The sequence below is a fragment of the Patiria miniata genome, unplaced genomic scaffold, assembly GCF_015706575.1.
Source record: "Patiria miniata isolate m_02_andy unplaced genomic scaffold, ASM1570657v1 HiC_scaffold_11, whole genome shotgun sequence".
NCBI lineage: Eukaryota > Metazoa > Echinodermata > Asteroidea > Valvatida > Asterinidae > Patiria > Patiria miniata.
The window spans coordinates 5,677,011-5,696,795 of NW_024037049.1; the positions used below are offsets into that span (position 1 = coordinate 5,677,011).

The 19,785-nt window shown below is 43.0% G+C and overlaps 3 protein-coding genes across 3 annotated transcripts in view; all 3 read left to right on the forward strand.

The window, feature by feature from the left end:
• The first annotated feature begins 4,611 nt into the window (after positions 1-4,611).
• LOC119743004 (echinoidin-like) lies at positions 4,612-6,666 on the forward strand. The gene has a single exon (XM_038219311.1). The coding sequence runs from the start codon at positions 5,341-5,343 to the stop codon at positions 5,821-5,823; it is 483 nt and encodes a 160-aa protein (XP_038075239.1). The 5' UTR covers positions 4,612-5,340; the 3' UTR covers positions 5,824-6,666.
• A 3,211-nt stretch (positions 6,667-9,877) lies between these two features.
• On the forward strand, positions 9,878-10,818 carry LOC119741191 (echinoidin-like). The gene has a single exon (XM_038216911.1). It carries the CDS (start codon positions 9,978-9,980, stop codon positions 10,464-10,466), a length of 489 nt encoding a protein of 162 aa, XP_038072839.1. The 5' UTR covers positions 9,878-9,977; the 3' UTR covers positions 10,467-10,818.
• A 7,535-nt stretch (positions 10,819-18,353) lies between these two features.
• The window catches only part of LOC119743011 (digestive organ expansion factor homolog), a 29,697-nt gene continuing 28,265 nt past the window's right edge, over positions 18,354-19,785 (forward strand). Inside the window, exon 1 of the mRNA XM_038219322.1 lies at positions 18,354-18,712. Within this exon, the coding sequence (XP_038075250.1) occupies positions 18,579-18,712 (134 nt within the window). The 5' untranslated portion in view covers positions 18,354-18,578. The remainder of the gene's footprint in view (positions 18,713-19,785) is intronic.

A 19,785-nucleotide genomic window follows, 5' to 3' on the forward strand; every position in this document is an offset into this window, starting at 1 on the left:
CCAATCATCAATGGGGCAGCTAGGCTGGGGACACCAAAACGACGCTCCTCGTTATGAACTGAACGCGTTTTTTTTGTAGGAAAGCTGGAATGAATGGAAGTTTGGAAACATTTATTTCAATGATGTCATTCATTACAATTATGTACAATCATGTATAAATTAAGAAAGGTCAATAGTAATATATATGACAGTTATGTACACAGTGATTACTAATAAGTGTAATATTAAATGACAACAGTTAGGTATAAGGTTAAGCAGACGCTTTTGTGCCCTTACCTATGGACAGACATACAACCAAAGTACTGTAATAAGGGACAAACAAAACACAACGGTAGACAGACAGGACAAGTGTGTGAGACAAGGCCTAAATATTAATGCACATATAACATTTCAATTTATGAATATGATTCGATATAATGATTTTTTAATTTTTTGACAAAGACAGATAGTGAGGGTAACAGTTTAAGAGAATCATCTAAACTATTCCAGTACAAGGTGCCTTGATGAACCACACTGTTTTTTGACATTGACGTCCTATTAAATTGGACAAACAGATTTCCCTTAGCACTACTTCGGGTGTTATATACATGAACATTAGATGCTAAGGTGAAACAAGAATCCAAACAGGACGGGAGTAGATTATGCTTAAATTTAAACATTAATTTTCCTAAATTAAGGTAATATAAGTCATTACATTGTAATATATTTAATTTAGCAAATAACGGAGCAGAATGATCACGATAGCCAGCATTTGAAATTAAACGAACTGCTCGCTTCTGTAAAGTAAGTAATTTGTTACACTTAGATGGCAAACTGCCCCAGGTCAAGATTGAGTAAATTAAATATGGTAAAACAAATGAATTATACAATGTTAATAAAATCTTACTCGGAAGATAATATTTCAAACGATTCATTATTCCAACGTTCTTTGATATTTTTGTCGCTACTTCATCAATATGATGTTTCCAAGTGAGATTTTCATCAATAGTTACACCCAGGAATTTAGTTATCTTAACCTGATTAAGCCTTGAGTTATTTAAATTCAGAGGAACAGATTGTGTGTACTTGTACTGATTGGCACAAAAAATCATATAATTTGACTTGACAACATTAATAGATAATTTATTTGCGAGAAGCCATGTACTGATCTTTTCAAGTTCCATATTTAGGTTACTAATTGCTTCATCTACATTATCGTGAGTGTACAACAAACTTGTATCATCTGCAAATAAACAAAATGTTACAGTGTCTGAAGTATTACATATATCATTAATATAAAGAAGAAATAGTAGAGGACCCAATACGGAACCCTGAGGTACCCCGCACGTAATGAATCGGCTAGTTGAAGTTACAGATTGAAACGATACATAATGGTTTCTGTTACACAGATAGCTTTTCAGAAGGTCCAAAGCTGTTCCCCGCACTCCATAATGATCTAATTTACTTATAAGAATATCGTGATTTACAGTATCAAATGCTTTTGATAAGTCTAAGAAAATGCCTATGGAGAAATTATTTTGATCAATTGCATTACATAATTTATTAACTACATATGATATCGCTAATTCAGTTGAACGATTTTGTCTAAATCCAAATTGAGACTCAGAAAGAATATTATTTTTAGTGATAAAAGATACTAATCGTTTGTAAATAAGCTTTTCAAATAGTTTTGAAAATGTAGATAGGACTGATATGGGTCTATAGTTGGTAATGTTATGCTTACAACCTTTTTTATATATCGGTGTTACTTGGGCTATTTTTAGATCATCGGGAAAGACTCCAGCTGTCAAACACTTGTTAAAGATGTCAGACAAGGGCTTAGCTAAAGAATACCGTGCTTGTTTGATGACAGAAGAACTTAAACCATCAAATCCAGGGGCCTTCCCAGAAGGTATTTTGTTAAGATAGTCAACAACCTCTTCCTTGGTAATAGGTGTAAGAAACAGTGAATTTGGACATTTGTTGCTTAGAAATGAATCAAAGGAAGTGTTACATAACGGGAGTTCACTGGAGAGGCTACTGCCGATGTTAACAAAGTAGTCGTTAAATGCTTCTGCAATTTCCTTGTCATTGTTAATTTCGTTACCATCCTGAAAGAAGTAAGATGTGTTTACGTTTTGCTTGCGCTTGTTAAGTAATGAATTAATAACTTTCCAAGTACCCTTGATATTACCTTGCACTTCGCTAAATTTTGTGTATAAATATTCTTTTTTGGCTAATTTGATTAAAGAATTCAATTTGTTTTTATACAGAGTATAAACAGATTTATTAGTCGCAGTCGGGTTCCTCGTAAATTTTCGGTACAAATGATTTTTTCGTCTGATAGAAATGTAAATACCATCAGATAACCATGGGGATTTACATTTATTGTATCGGCATTTAACATCTTGTAAAGGAAAGTTTTTATTATAAAGTTGTTGGACATTTGATAGGAAATTATTATACATACGATGTATATCGTTTATTGATATTACAGAATCCCAATCAATCATATTTAGATCATTAATGAAGTTTTCAACATTACTGGCATTAAAAGTACGTTTTTGGAATTTGTTGCTGGTTCGGGGACTTTCTTTGACACTGTTGGTTACTAAGAATACGGGGAGATGGTCTGTGACGTCAGTCATCAAAACACCAGAGGAAAGATTCGAAAGGTCATTGGTTAGAATGTTATCAATTAGAGTTGCACTATCAGCAGTGATCCTTGTTGGTTTGTCAATAGTTGGATAAAATGATTGAGATAGAACAGTATTCATAAAGGTCTGCACACTATTGTCAATGTCATACTCAAGTAAGTTGATATTATAGTCACCCATTATATAACATTTTTTATTTTCACTAGATATAAGTGACAAAACAGTACTAAAGCATTCTGTAAAGTTGTTGGTTAAAACACAGGGGGGTTTATAGACAGTTCCAATAATAACATTCGCTTTACCTGTATTTATAACTTCAATAAAACATGATTCAATATCGGAATTGTTAATTGATAAGTCGTTGCGAACTTTATATACCAAATCCTCTTGTATATAAAGTGCAACCCCACCACCCCTCTTGTCTTGTCTACAGGTTCCCTCAATGATATAGTTTGGGATTTGTATTAGAGGGTCATGAATATCATTTAACCAGGTTTCCGATATTCCAATAACTGCAAAATCCTTCCGTAGTAAGTTAATATACTGATTAATGCTTGATACGTTTTTTCGTAAGCTACGAGCATTGAAATGTAATAATTTAATATCGGTGTTCGTAATGAAATGATCACTGAATTCATCCTGGTCGTAGTAATAGCAATTTTTGTCGGGAATATCAAAATTTGTATCTGGATCTATATCAGAAGTCATTCAATAGGGTATGTTTATTGGTTAATTAATAAAAACAAAATCAAAACATATCAAGCACGAAATATAACTCACCAGAATAAGCAGGATAAACTTGTGATGTCGGCTTGTCTCACACTGAGGCACAAATACACACACATAAATACACAAAACAAAGGACATGAATAGAGCAGTGAAGATTAAATGTAAGTGAACATTGTGATGCATTGTTGACTTCAGGCGTCTCCCTCAAGACGGAATGATCTGAACGGGCCATCTTGGATCTTGTACCTGATCATGGCTGGTACTGACCAAGGAATGTACGCAAAGTGGACCCGCTCCTCTCTTTGAATGCGTCGCAGGTGCATTTCCCTCAGCTGCTTGCGTTGGGCCCTGACTTTGGGTGTGACGTCGTCCGTTATGAAGATGTTGTTGCCCTTGAACTTGTTGTTCTTCAGATGTTTTGCTGCATTCTTTAGGATGAATTGACGATCGCTGTATCGAAGAAGCCGGCAGTGAATTGGTCTTGGGCGTGGTGAGCTGAGTGCTGCAGCTGAGCCTGTACCGGGTGGTGGACCCGTGCGATGTGCCCGGTCGATCTCGATCTCGTCGGCACCCTGGAGCTTTAGATGATTGGCCAAGAGCTCATGGACGAAGCCCTCGCACGATTCCGATCCGGCCTCAGATCTCTCAGGAATGCCTTGGATGACAACGTTGTTACGGCGACTTCGATTGTGGATGTCATCAATCTTGTCTTCGAGGTTCCTGATGATCCGCAGGTTGTACTCGGTTTTTGTGTTGATCAGCTTTTTGATGGCGTCATGACTTTCCTGGACAAACGTTACAGATGTTTTGAGTTCAGCGATGTCTGTGGCATTTGAAGACACCTGCTGGTGGGTCTGTTGGTGCTTAAGCTCTAGGGAGGTCAGTCGTGATTCGATGTTAGTGATTGACGCCAGAACCTTGTCAAGCTTGTCGTCAATGATCGATAGCTTGTCACTGCATACGCATGACGCAACATAGCCGCCATCTTGGTCGCTGTCATTCGGGCTCGGGAGATCTTTTTTTGAGCTGGGTTTTCGGCGACTCCGATGTGCTTTAGTTGCTGGATCCTTGTCAGTCATGGTAAGATGTATCTATCTAAAATGACTGTAAGCAGAAGTGGCAATATTTCTTTCAAAATGACGCAAAATTTATGTAAAAAGAGGGAGAGCGGATAGTACACAACCTTACTCGTCACGCATCACTGATTGAGGTAAGGAGTATAGGCCTCCATATAGGCCTCCATAAATGTTACAATTTAGACGATTGCGGCCTATTGGCTGTAAAGATGCGTCATTGCAATATGCGCAGAAGACATGCTTGTAGGCCTTGATAGCCTTAAGAGAGATGATTGGGAACAGAATGGGCGTATGGTTGCCACAAAGCGCAGTTTGTGTTTCTGTGGTATTGGTGGTTTCCGGGCAAGTGTCGACGAAAACAGCGATGCGGAATATAGTCCGAGTCGCTTTACTTGGCCCTGCCACACAAACATCTGTACACGACTGGGCAACTACTTTGGAGCATCGAGGCCAGACTGATGTCATTCTTTTGGACTTCGGTAAAAGTATGGTATGATTGTACGTGTTGTTGATATTTTGATGTTAGGAGATGTTTAACTGTCAATATGTCAATATTATAGGCCTACTGTCCTCTTTTTCCGAGGAATGACAGAGGTGGCGTGCAGTCTGTGTTACGGTCGCTATCGTGCAAATACAAATCACGGGTTGGGCTCACGTCACTCGTGGAATTTGCACTCTTGTATGCACGGTGAATTCAACCCAGGCTGGGTTGGGATGGGTTGGGCTTGGTAGTTAGTTACCCTTGAGTACCTGAAGTGCTGTTACTAAAGATTGAAATGAAATGAGACACGGGCCCAATTCAGGCCATGCTATCGTCGACGTCGGTTCATTCGATTCATTGTGGACCCGCAGAACAACCTGTAGTCAAACTATACACAGAGTTACAGTGAGTCTTCAGGATGAAGCTATTACTGATCATCGTGGCTATCCTATTCGTCACCGGGCTAAGCCAAGCCTGTTGCCCCCCACTCTGGTCTCAGTTCCGGGGTGGGCGATGCTATCGTTACGTCGGCATCCCATTGACATGGTTTGAAGCCCGCGAATACTGCTACAATCTTAACCCTGGAAAGTCCTTCCTTGTGACCGTCAACTCGGAGGAGGAGGCCACCCATATCCACAAGATCTTCGAGGAGAATGGAGCTGAGAAGGCCGTTTCATACTGGATCGGGCTCCGAGACTTCCATTGGAACCAGAGGAGGTTTGAATGGGACGACGGAACCCTCTTCAAGGATAGCAGCTACACCTTCTGGCAGCCCGGTGAACCCAATAACCATGGGGAATTGGATTGCGTTGAGGTGTACCGGTCCAATCGTCGTTGGAATGACCATGGCTGCCTGGTCTACAAGCGTCCCTTCATCTGTGAGATGAAACGTCAAAACTAAACTTTTGTTACGAATGTTGAACACGTATCACTTTTCCTACATTCTTAACAATAGAAATTTCGAGATAATTTGAACTTCAGCTACATGCGAACGATTATGTACCTTGATAATGTAAAAACGATATGATTTGGGGAAGTTAACGAACAGTAAGAGGCGTACCGTACCGTTCAGAATAACTACTTTGATAATTGTGCACACTGATGGATTGTCTTTGATGTGAAAGGGCAACGGATAGAAGTGATACTAAATCACTGCAATTACGTCTAAATGACTATTTTTCAAAAATCTTTGGACATTATTTCAGGATATAATCACCAGTGTATTAAAATTAAACTTGTATTATCCTTTCGACCGAATCAAAGTATTTTTTCCTATCCTAAGTGTCTACTCAGTTTAGAAAAAAACACCAATGTTTTGACATATTTACATCAACATTAATGATGACAAATTCACATCCCATTTCATGGCAGTCGGTTCTTTTAGTAATAGTGGATTGAACGATATTTGGTAATGCTCAAGAAACAGTGGAGTGCCGTTTTCATTTTTTTTTAAATCTAGTTATTGTTTTCACCACTTCATTGTTTAAGAAAATGCTCCGGGAAGAAACTTTATCAGTTTTGACGTTGTAAATGTTCAATTCAATTTCGAACGTTTATATATACTTCACTAACCATAACCGATTAAAATGCTAGCACCATATGCACTTTATTTCTTATACTGTTTGCAATTGTAAACAGATGCTAAAGTCAGTGTAGACGGTTATGTATTATTTTTTAATTAAAATCAATTTTCAATTCAAAAACAATTGTGATTGCAGTAATGAAAACCAAGTTGTTTCTATATGGACCCTTAGCATACGTGCAATCTGTGAGGTGCAGTGCCTTTGTTCCACAGGGATACGTCTGCATTAAACCTCCCCCTCCCCCCCCCCGAAAATATCCAAGATGGCTGCTGAATGCTGAACCACATCTCAAATATTAATTCCACGCGATGCGTATTTATCACCTATAGTTTTGAAATGCATGCATTTCCCCTGACTTCCATCAGGCAATGGCCATTCAAGACACGTTCTTGTACGGTTCAGGTGTGGTTGACATAATGTTTTAACTCATGAATGCAACCTCTCGAAAATGAGTGTAAAAATGTATAAAACAGATAGACTGACAACCCAAAAGAAGTCGTGAACTTTCTTCGAAACTGGCACTCCAAAGTTTGAATCAACCCTTCGACCTCCTCTTCTTTCTTATCAATGGTGCCCTTCCTCATTCGATTGCACACCGCATATACGTTGTCTAGCTTATGGTTTAGGGCAATGGTGTTTTTTTAGGAAGCATGTGGCAAGATATTTTTGTGCATGCCTTTATAATGAGGAATTTAAAAAAAAACCAATTGGGTCCCGGTTTCCTTGCAGATGTCGGCCTACATGCATGTACATGTATACCTATAGAAATGTGCCTGCAGTCACGACCACTTCACTCAGGGGCGGCGGAAACGGGGGCCGAGGGGGCCGATGCCCCCTCCCCACCTTAGAAAATGTAGCAATCCCCCTCCCCCTTTGCCAAGCTATTGAAAGCAAACAACTGTTAATTATCAACTTCCTTATCATTAGCAGAATATGCTGGATACGCTTCGTTCATACAAAACATTCAAGCACAATCAATTTGCCCATTGATAGGCCTATCAATGTTTTGGTCTTCCGATCTCTTTGCCTTAATGGTTTCGTGTAACATTCAGCGAAACGAAAAACAAGGGAAAGGCGCTCCTATCGACTGGTATCTTGACTATACGTCGCGTTTTTTCCATACTGGCGAACAGGTAGCACCGCGCCTTTTCCATACCGGCGAACAGTGCTACCTGTTCGCCAGTATGAGAAAAACGCGGGGCCACCCACTCGCCAGTACGGAGAAAACGCGAAGTGAAATCATTTGCTTTGAGGTGCTCAGAAACTGAAGATAGTAAGAAACAAAAGAAATGATTGATCAAAGTACAGACGGAGTCCGGTATTATATCCCACCAATACGATTATTATTTCTTTAAACCCTAAAGGGCCGCGGGCGGAATCCGCCCCCCCCCCCTCAACTTTTTCCGCGATACCCTTGCCAATCTTTTTTTCGCGACCCAAGCTGTCCTGACTTTTTAGCCTCGAGTCTTGCGCATCTTTTGATACCAAAAACATAAAATTCTGACAGAGGGTTGCCGCGCAGCGAAAACGTTTCCGGTGTAGCATGAATTTAGGTTTTATGAAATACGGACTCATTGGTGGTATTGCGCATGCTCATGCATAGATAATTAGGAGAGGGACCGGTCACGTGAGAGGGTTTAACCAACAAAAGGGGAAAAGAGTCCGATTTTCATACGAGTCCGATTTTCATATGACACCGGCGCTACGCGCCGTGAAAACTGAATTTCCCCACGTATAGTGTACACAAAGCAGATTTACCATTAGTGCATGAATAATTAATTAGCCATCATTCCAAAACCCTTTAACCTGTAGTCATGCAATTTCTTGGGTATTGTTCTATGCATGTACCGAGTTTCATAATTTTGTGTCACTCGATGGCCGAGATCTGAGGGGGGGGGGGGATCCGGCTGTGAGATATGGTCGAAATAACCCGGCCCTTTTGAGGTTAAGAAAATACCTTAAAAGGCATATTTTTTGTCTTAACTGCACAGATTTCTGGCCCTCTGCTAATTGATGGCAGGTGACGTTTAAACCGTCAATATGTCAACGTCAGTGTTCTGTCCTCTTCTTAATTTCGCGGACTAGCAGGTATGGCGTGTCTGTGTCTCTAGCGCTATCGTGAAAACAGAATGTACGGGTTGGGCTAATCTTTTACTCGGTGAATTCAAACCAGGCTGGGTTGGGCTGGGCTTGGCAGTGGGTAAATCATTGTGTAAATGGTTACGCTGAAGTGCTATACAAATCACATTGAAATGAAATGAGACACGGGCCAAATTCAGGCCATGCAATCATCGACGTCAATTCATTCAATTCACTGTGGACCCATCGAACCACCTGTAGACATAGCTGGAGGTGGGGGGGGGGTGGGCTGATGATGCAAAATCGGTCTCGGTGCAACTCTGAAGAAGGTAAACGTAGGCTAGCCGGCAATAAAACATTGATTGCAATCCGTATTTGTATCACACTGAGTGTTACAGCTCCCACAATGCGCAGCGCTCGACTATGAATTTTCTGCCAATGGGCATACTGTGGTTACCTGAAGTCGATGCAAGATGAAACCAATGCAATCCGCTTCTCTTGGTTCAAGTATTCTGGTTTAAAATTAAATAAGCCATTGTATTAGCAACATGAAAGTTTCCACAAGGTTTCTCGAAGCATGCCATGGATATAGAGACATGGGCGTCGATCGGTGGGGGACACCCCCAATCACTTTTCAAAGTGGGGGATATCATATCGTTTGACACCCCCCCCCCCTCACACACACACACACACTTGTTTTCGTCCCCGAATAAAAATTGTAGCCCACATAATTTTGATTCTCTAGTTCAGAATAGTTTAGTCAATGACTCCAAAATCGAAAATGCTGTTTAAAATTAATGATGGTCTTTTGTCTTATGCCTGAGATCTACAATCCCAAATCCGGAGCCCCGAACCCCATGCCGCGCGCTCGCATTAACTAATGCTTCTGATGAAGGTTTCACCTACTTATGAGAAGTGATTCACGCCCTTGTTTAGTGGGATACAATGATATTACATAATTGTCGGTGTAACGAATATTAATTCACCATGGAGACGTTCTTTGACGGTTACATTATCTTTGAGATGTTGCGCGGTCGTGGAAACTGAAAGATGTGGAACCCTTTAAGTTTAGAAGGGTCGTTCTACAACAATAACCTATTGGAAATCATTTGAGATTTCATTTCAATCGTGACAATTTGCATATCACCAGATCAGTGTTATTCAAAACAACCGAGGCTTGCCCAATATTAGCTTTGGTGCACCTACTTCAAAAATTGGGGTAGTCAATATACATGTACAATACGCAAACAAAGGTGCAGTATACCTATATACCGGGTTGGGTATACTATAGCTAGATGTTCATGAGTGTACGTCATTCACTTCGTAATAATACCAAGCCAAACCAATCGTTCATCACAGCCAACGCAATCAGTTTTTCGTATCTGCCGTGAAGATGGGACGGTATTTGTTAGCCTTGGTTTGCTTCTTAGCCGTGGGTCTGTCGTCGGTACAGGCGGCGGTCACCCCATACTGCTGTCCTCACTACTGGACCCTCCGAGGTAACCGCTGCTACCGTTTCATTGGCAAGGCCATGGACTGGCACAGTGCTCAGGGGCACTGCAAGGGCTTGGACCACAAAGCCAACTTGGTGTCCCTTAATACTGCAGGGGAGGAAGACTTCATCCTGCACATGTGGGCCGAGAAAGGCAGCCGTTACGATAGACTCTGGGTCGGATTCAACGACCTCGACTGGGAGGGCCACTACAAATGGGTCGGTATCAACAAACCATTGGATTACACCAACTGGTTGCGTGAGCAGCCTAACAACTACGGTCACAGCCAAGATTGCGGGGCGATCCACACTATCTCCGGCTATTGGAATGATGAAACTTGTACGAGAAAATACGCCTTCATCTGTGAACGACCGAGGCCCGGTGCTTAAATCCAGGATCGGTAAACGGAAACACAAGTGCCTGAAGAACATAGCCTACTCCGCACATGAAACTTAGACGCAACCAGTGTTACACTTCAATGGAACCGATTTTGTTACTACCGCCTACAACAGATTTGGCTATATATGTGTAGTAGAAGCGCCAGATAGCAATACAACTTTGAAAACTCTATTTCTGCATATAGGCATACAGTTACCGGTGTGTTTTTTTGTCCTGGCTACGTTAGTCTATGGCAATTTGGCCATCATAATGCAAATTATGCGTGGGACATTGAAATAGATCACAGGTTTTATTTCGAACACATTTTTATCAGTTACTAAAAAAATTCGGGTTGATTTGATTTGTGAATATATGTGTATAATAGTACATTGTATTATGCTTAAGAACAAATAGAAATGTTCCGAAAATATCTGGTATCTATAGATGTTCAATAATTGTACACCATACAAAAACAATGTACTGTGAATGCTATAATTATACCAGAAAAAAAATCTGAGCAAAAAGTCTATACATTACCTATTAGTAAGATTTGCAGCCATTGCTACTTAACAACAAAAAAATGTAGTTAGTATAGCTTTTAAAATCCCAGATAATCTATGAAATTACAAGCCCATTAAACGTATCCGTTTAAAGTAAAGGTATTCTAGTAAAAATACCCTTGGTCTAAATGGATATCTGGTTAAAATCTTCGGAAACTTCTGAGTAAAACTGATGAAGCCCCGGTGAGTCAACTTGTTACCTACTAGGCCTTGTAATTGCCGAGAACGCTATAGCGTTTGAAATAAGAAGTCTTATAAACTAGAGCTATAAATATTGTCACTTATATCTTTAGCACTGACTGACTGTCACTTGTGAATTAAACTGGTATTCATAAATACCTAAGACAGTTTACGCATTCATATTGGTCGAGATCCCGTCACGTGGCCGGTCTTAAACTGATGATAAAGACATGGCTAGCTGGTCTTAAACACTTTTCCAGTGTCACATAAAATTTGGACTCCCATGAAATCCGGTGCCTTTTAACGTTTCATTGGTTGAACGTTCACATTCCCCACGTATGCATGCGCAATACTACCAGTGAATCAGTGTTTCATGGTCCGAAATTCACACTCCACCAGCCCAGCTGCGTTTTGCGCGACATCGCGCAGTGCGCACGACGCGCACGCCAATGTCCTTATAAGGTAACGATTTGTGGAGGGGCATTCCATATTATAGTCAGTTTCGTAAAACATGAAGTAAAATTGCTGAAAAATGGTTGGCAGCGTCTAGTTTTTGACTTGTTTTAATTTTTGGACCGAAAAGATTTGTTTTTGAAAAAGTATATGAATGGGAATAAGTATGTGTTCGGTCGGCATTAAACACTCTGTTTAAGACCGGTGGGAGTCTGGATGGGCGATAATCACCCTCGGTTTCGCCTCGGGTAATTATCACCCATCCAGCCAGACTCCCACCGGTCTTAAACAGAGTGTTATAATACCTCTCGAACACACACACCGCGTTCCCACTTGAATTGGGAAAAGGTGGATCAAGATCCGGCATTTTGGTGTGATCGTTATCTTAACGCAACGAAACCGCAAGTCGCGTTCCCACTTATGCTTGATCCACCTTTTCGTACGGAAATGTTGGGTCCGAAAGGTCACTGAGTTCGGAATTACGCGCGCTCTGTGGGAGTGCCATTGTTGCATGGTTGCATGCTAGGCCAGGATGGGTCAGTTTTCAAAACAGCACTATCAGAATTCACCGACAAAAATTACGCGAATTCACCAACATAAATCACGGATCCGTAGAGGATCCGTGCTTGCATAAATTAACAAGTGAAATCCAACAGAGCCGCTCATTGTGTGACATCACGGCAAAAACCAATGCATCGATAAGGGATTCCCTGGTTCTGAAGCTTTTCATTGGTTAGGAACGGTCACATGATTTTCCAATTTTCTATAATCAATACTTCAGATTTGTCACCTCCGTTCGTACCGCGTTATCGGCACTATTCTCATCGCATACTCGTAAGCTTTTCCATGATTCTGTGCCAAAGTGAAGTCTTTTGGTGAGTGCGGACTCAGAGTCATTTATGGATGGAAAAATAAGTAAAATTTCATGAATGAAAAAGGTTTAGTAATGGACGAACACGCAACAAAAATAAGGCCTATATAGTGTAGTTATAGGATACCACGTGCGTTTTTGCATGCGCGGTGCTAGCCCGTAGTTCAGCGGTTGTTTATTGTGCATGTTGTATACGCTGGAAATGTTCACATGAGCTACACGCCTGAAAATGTGTTTCTTCGTTCATGAGACCGCAACATTTTCGCGCCACTCTTGCTTGCGGCAAGGCCCCAGGTGCTGATGGGATAACATCTGACATCATCCAACTTGGGAAACCAACCCTTTTGCCACATCTTCACGACCTCCTCTGCCTTTGCTGGAATGAAGGAGCCGTCCCCCAGGACATGCGTGACGCCAAAATCGTCACCCTGTACAAGAACAAGGGCGACCGCAGCGACTGTAACAACTACCGCGGCATCTCTCTGCTCAGCACTGTGGGGAAGGTCTTCGCACGCGTTGCCCTTATCAGGCTCCAGCTTCTGGCGGAGCGCGTCTACCCTGAGACATAGTGTGGCTTCAGGGCAGCAAGATCCACGGTGGACATGATCTTCACCCTTCGACAACTGCAGGAGAAATGCCGTGAACAGAGGAGACCTTTGTATCTCGCTTTCGTCGACCTCACAAAGGCCTTCGACCTTGTTAGCAGAGATGGTCTCTTCAAGCTGCTTGCAAAGATTGGTTGCCCTCCAAAACTTCTCAGCATCGTGACATCATTTCACAACAACATGCAGGGTTCAGTCTGTTGTGATGGAGAAACTTCAGAGGCCTTCCCAATCCGCAGCGGAGTGAAGCAGGGCTGTGTTCTTGCACCGACCCTCTTCGGAATTTTCTTCTCTCTCCTGCTGTCGTTTGCATTTGGCTCATCCCCTGAAGGCGTCTACCTACACTCAAGAGCTGATGGCAAACTCTTCAACCTTGCCCGCCTTAGGTCCAAGACGAAAGTGACCAGTGTACTCCTGAGGGAAATGCTATTTGCAGATGATGCAGCTCTAGCATCACACACAGAGACAGGGCTCCAGCAGTTGGTGGACAGGCTCTCTTATGCATGCAAGGAGTTCGCCCTTACCATCAGCATTAAGAAGACCCATGTCATGGGCCAAGAAGTCGAAACCCCACCCTCCATCTCTATTGACAACAAGACCCTAGACTGTGTGGGCACCTTCACTTACCTCGGATCAACAGTCGCCAGCAACCTGTCACTTGACGCAGAACTGAGCACCCGTCTTGCCAGGGCCGCCGCAGTGATGGCCAGGCTGGCAAAGAGAGTGTGGTCTAACAAGAACCTAACTGTGTGCACAAAACTCCAGGTCTACCAAGCATGCGTCATCAGCACTCTGCTATACAGCAGTGAGGCCTGGACCACCTACACCAGACAAGAAAAACGGCTGAACAGCTTCCACCTGCGCTGCCTACGCCGCATCCTTGGCATCACATGGCAGGACAAAGTCCCCAACACGGAAGTCTTGGAACGTGCCCACTCCACCAGCATGTTCGCCATGTTGAGCCAGCGCCGCCTCAGATGGCTCTGTCACGTCCACAGGATGGACTCCGGTCGTCTTCCAAGGGCCATCCTTTATGGCGAGCTTTCGTCAGGCTCCAGGCCAATTGGTCGTCCGAACCTACGATTCAAGGACGTCTGTAAACGCGACATGAGGCAGGCTGGCATAGACCCCAACAGCTGGGAGGAAGCCGCCCAGGATCGCAGTGCTTGGAGACAGACAGTTGCCGCAGGGATCCACCGCGCTGAGGAGAGGCGCACCTCCTTGCTGCAGGAGAAGAGGCAGAGGAGGAAATTGCGAGTAGCAGCCCCCACCCCTGAGTCAGTCCCCTCTCCTTTCGTCTGCGCTAATTGCGGCAGAGACTGTCATGCAAGAATTGGACTGCTCAGCCACAGCCGCCACTGCAACAAAGACGACAATCCCCCGGGCGCAGTCCATCGTCAGTATTGACGGACGGATGCCTACTACTGTATACGCTGGAAATGTTCACATGAGCTACACGCCTGAAAATGTGTTTCTTCGTTCATGAGACCGCAACATTTTCGCGCCACTCGTGTACCGGGCGGATGTTAACAGGTCAAATTGCCGGATCAGATCCACCTTTTGCGTTCCCATCTCCCCGATATGTTTATAGGGTGCACTGAACTAATTCAACTGATAATTTCTACGCGAGTCATTAGCATAAAAAGTGCCCCCCACAATTTCTTTTGGAAACGGAGACCGTTTGGCTTTAAAAACGGTGGAATTGTGTAAATATACCCAAGGATCAACTCCCTGGTTTTTATATGGTGGCCCTGAAGGGACATCGCGAATATGTCCGCACACGTATGCGATGTCGTGAAACAATTCGCGAATATGTGCGCACACGTATGCGAATTTGTTTGCAATGTCGTGAATTTTATTGCATACCTTGTCGCATACCTTTCAGTAAAATTCCTAATGAACTGGGGAGTTGAAGCAGCTAGTCTGGAATCTAGACGTACTGTTAGATATAAATAGGGTCTGACTAATAAACTTCGCGCGCACGCTGTTCCTCGTGCAATCGTTACTACTAGTACACATATTGCACGAGGAACAGCGTGCGCGCGAAGTTTATTAGTCAGACCCTGTTTGTATCTAACAGTACGTCTAGATTCCAGACTAGCTGCTACAACTCCCCAGTTCATTAGGAATTTTACTGAAAGGTATGCGACAAGGTATGCAATAAAATTCACGACATTGCAAACAAATTCGCATACGTGTGCGCACATATTCGCGAATTGTTTCACGACATCGCATACGTGTGCGCACATATTCGCGATTAATTTCACGACATCGCATACGTGTGCGCATATATTCGCGATACATTTCGCGACATCGCATACGTGTGCGCACATATTCGCGATAAATTTCGCGACATCGCATACGTGTGCGCACATATTCGCGATAAATTTCGCGACATCGCATACGTATGCGCACACATTCGCGATAAATTTCGCGACATCGCATACGCATGCGCACACGTTTGCGATATGCGATGTCCCTTCAGGGCCACCATATTTTTAGGCTTCCATCTGAGGGCAGGCTTGATAAAATTACGGATTAAAAATGGGTCCTATTTGCCTGTGAAAGTGGAAGGATGCCACTTGTAAAATGGCTACATGCAGGCTTGGGAACTATCACTTTTCGGGAGGTGATTTTGTTTGGGTGTGAATATTTAAAAATGTAATTGGCTATTAATGTACCTAAAATTGAAAAGAAATGAAAAAAAAATGAAAGACAAGACAATAATTTAATTTTTGTTTGAGAAACCCCAGTGATGTTGGCATGCATGTTATTTGGCCCGTAACTTTGTTGATTTTACACTGTTTTCAATGGGGCTTGAATTAGTACAGTGGACCGCATAGCCTTGGTCAATGCTCTCGTCGTTATTCGTCCCGTACGCGGTCAATCGTCGGCATATATCCTCACGCGCTATGCACATGCATGTAAAAATACAGCGCGAACAGCGACCTCACGCGGCCACTATTTTTTATGCAAATCAGTTGGAGACGATGTCGAGCCTTGGTTCAATCGTCGGCCAAAGCTTATGTTTTTCTTTACTTTGCGCTAGATTTCCAGCGCACGACCTCGTATGCGAATACAGATAATGTAGGCAGGGCTAATATGTGGAGTGTCCAATCACACCTTTGTAAATCCGGACGTCATCAAATTATTTGCAGCTATTCCGCCTTTTGCGGACGTGACAGGAACCACAGTTTTTGTGCATTGGTGCCGTGTGCAGAGACACACAATGTGTTTGTGTATGGATTATGTACGGTGCCACGTTTCACTATGCAAGTTTCCACGCAACGATCGACCAATAGAAAACGACATTTAAGGTCAGCTAAGGCTATTAACATAATGAGCACCACCCCCAAAAATTCACATGGACGATTGAACCAAGGCTCGACATCGTCTCCAACTGATTTGCATGAAAATAGTGGCCGCGTGAGGTCGCTGTTTGCGCTGTATTTTTACATGCATGTGCATAGCGCGTGAGGATATATGCCGACGATTGACCGCGTACGGGACGAATAACGACGAGAGCATTGACCAAGGCTATGGACCGCAATGATAAGATAAGTGTATAGTCGTCGCGCACGGCGAAAGTTGACTCGTTTTCATCACTTGCGCGCGGCCACCGCGGTCACGGTGCACCGTGACCCAACCTCGTCCCCAGTGCTTACTTTATTTCCAACTGCGTTTCCAATAGTAAGCCCTGTAGGAAACTTTCTTGCTGTATCCTGATTCGATACCGCAATTGGCTAGAAATTGATTTTTATCGTGTATTTGGTGTTGTTATTCAAAACTGTTGCGTGCAGTACGTGTTTTCGCGCCGTCTCGAAAATACTCATTTCCTTTCCAATTTGTTCATATTAATATGAAATGTGATACTGCATGTAACAGTTTACTTAAATAAATCGTGTTTTCGCAACTCATGCTCGCGCTCCGACGAATTGACTCTGTTTTTTTACCCCAGACACCGCATACGAAAAACAAGCGCTAATGTAACGCACATACAGGCACCAGACTTTTCCTCATTTGCATACGTGTTCAAAAATCTTGCACATTTTCCCAGGCCAACAAAAGTACCCCTCTCGCGGTTATTAATGTGCCCCCCCCCCCCAGAGGAAAACAAATCTGCCCCTCAAACGCACGTATGAAAGCATATGATTGCGCTACAAACAAAATGTGTCTCCTCTCTTGTAATGCAAAACTGCCCCTACCCCTCTCGCATTAACAAGATAGTGCACCTTCTCGAAATGGAAAACTACCCATCGAAAGCATAAATACCCTTCACACAATAATAAAATTGTGCCCCTCTCGAGATGGAAAAATTGCCATAAAAAACAATAGTGCTCCTCTCGCGATAACTTCTCCAGATGGAAAACTGGCCCCTAAAAATAATACTGCTCTTCACGCGAATAAAATGGTCACTGAACTGGCCATCAAAAGCAACAGTGCCCCTCCCGCGATAAAAAAAAGAGGTCTCTCTACATAACTGGTAAAAGAAACAAAAAGAGCAAGATGGACAACGTATTCATAGTTTGTTTCTCGTCATATAGATTTATAGCGAAATGAACGGGACCATATTCTTTTCCTCCACTTTCACACCGACGGTGCCCCTTTTTCTGAGCAAGTGCCCCTTTTTGGTGCCCCCCCCCCCCCAAGTTTGAAAAGCATTCCGCCGCCCCTGATTGTACAGCTTATTCTATGAACGTGTTTGCCATTCTGAATCAATAGTATAATTTAGTGCGCTCTTGGACCAGCTTTACTAGGCTGGCTAAGTCTTGTTAAAAAAAAATGCACGCCAAAAAAATGGATAGAGAATTGTGAAATATTTTGTCTATATTTATTAAAGTTTGGCAATTAATAAAAAAAATAATAGGCGCGTTGTCGCAAAATAAGCTGCTATACGATTTCGCTTTAGCCAAAACGTTTTGAGGTACGTACGTAGGGAGGAAAGGATCATTGCAGCTTCCCACAGTCCTTTAGTATTATTTTTTGCTAGGTCAAGCGATATTTGCGATAAACCCTTTGCCGCGCCTGTACCATTATCGAACCCACAGATTCCGTTTTGGGCTGTGGGTAGACTTCGCTCGTACCGTACCCCCGCCCTGCAAACAGGGCGGGGGGGGGGGGGGGGAGGGTACGGGTACGAGCGAATGGGTAGCCATGTGAGCGAATTTTCGACGGACTCATCGCTTGAGGGCGCATGGTACGTATGATGGCTAGGCTGGTGCCAAGTCTTGACTCCAGTCTCAAACCATTGATCTCCATATACACAGACGGCATGGACGGAATCAATGTCTCAAAGTCAAACACACGTGCAATGAAGTTTTCCGCGATTAATAGCCTAGCTACACCGTACCCTCGACGCGACTGTACTCATGCATATAGCGCATGCACATCACGACATTGCCGAGTCAGATCAAACTCAGACGCTACAACTACATTTTGTAAATTGAAAGAATAAACATGCGGGGAAATAAACGCCAGAAACACGGAAAAGGGCGTCGAAAAAAGAGGAGGAAAATAGACTTACTTGCAATTAGTCGCAAAGTGAACGAAAGGAAGAAAGCTGGAACTGGTGTGATTGCTGACAGTCGAGGGTAAGGCCTAGTCTAGCCCCATAAATGTGGCCAACATAGGCCACACATCCACATGTACAAAAAACGTGTCGACTTTGCCAAATTTTGATTTTCACATTTAGGCTTACTTTGTAGATTTTTTTTGCTTTAGAAGCATTCTCACCCTCTATATAGGCTAATCAGAAAGTGCTGCCTTTTTCAGATATTTAATTTTTGTGAAATTTCATGTTGAAATTTTGATACGCAAACGTTAGCCCGACTGCGTCTGGCCGTACAGTACTATCGCAAGCTCTGTAGTACGGCCAGACGCCCGATGCTTCCACAGAGACTGAATTTTTTGGGCCGCCGATGTAGCGATTTTGCTACATCTTTCGATCGCGATTATCTTTTCATCCAGGACACAAATTTCCAAAGTTAAGGTTCGTAGTCGTAGAGCAACTCATACCTTTTTGAAAAAACGTTCTTTGGTCTCAATATTTTCATCCATCTGGCCACAAGACGAATTTCAGTCATCAGATTCCACAAATATCGTCCCCCATGCGATCCCCCATGCGATTTCAAAATGGCGGCCGCGCTGTAATGTATGCATTATGCGAGCGCGCTTGGGTAAGATAATGAATATGCATCATAGTTTATGACGTTTGTCGGACACTCTGCGAGGCTGGCCATACAAACACGAGGTCATGAACTAAATAATGCATATTCATTATCTTGCCCAAGCGCGCTCGCATAATGCATACATTACAGCGCGGCCGCCATTTTGAAATCGCATGGGGGATCGCATGGGGGACGATATTTGTGGAATCTGATGACTGAAATTCATCTTGTGGCCAGATGGATGAAAATATTGAGACCAAAGAACGTTTTTTCGAAAAGGTATGAGTTGCTCTACGACTACGAACCTTAACTTTGGAAATTTGTGTCCTGGATGAAAAGATAATCGCGATCGAAAGATGTAGCAAAATCGCTACATCGGCGGCCCAAAAAATTCAGTCTCTGTGGAAGCATCGGGCGTCTGGCCGTACTACCGAGCTTGCGATAGTACTGTACGGCCAGACGCAGTCGGGCTACGCAAACGTGTGCAAATGTATCTG

Coding starts and splice junctions, on each gene's coding strand:
- LOC119743004 (XM_038219311.1), top strand. CDS start 5,341: ATGAAGCTATTACTGATCATCGTGGCTATCCTATTCGTCACCGGGCTA.
- LOC119741191 (XM_038216911.1), top strand. CDS start 9,978: ATGGGACGGTATTTGTTAGCCTTGGTTTGCTTCTTAGCCGTGGGTCTG.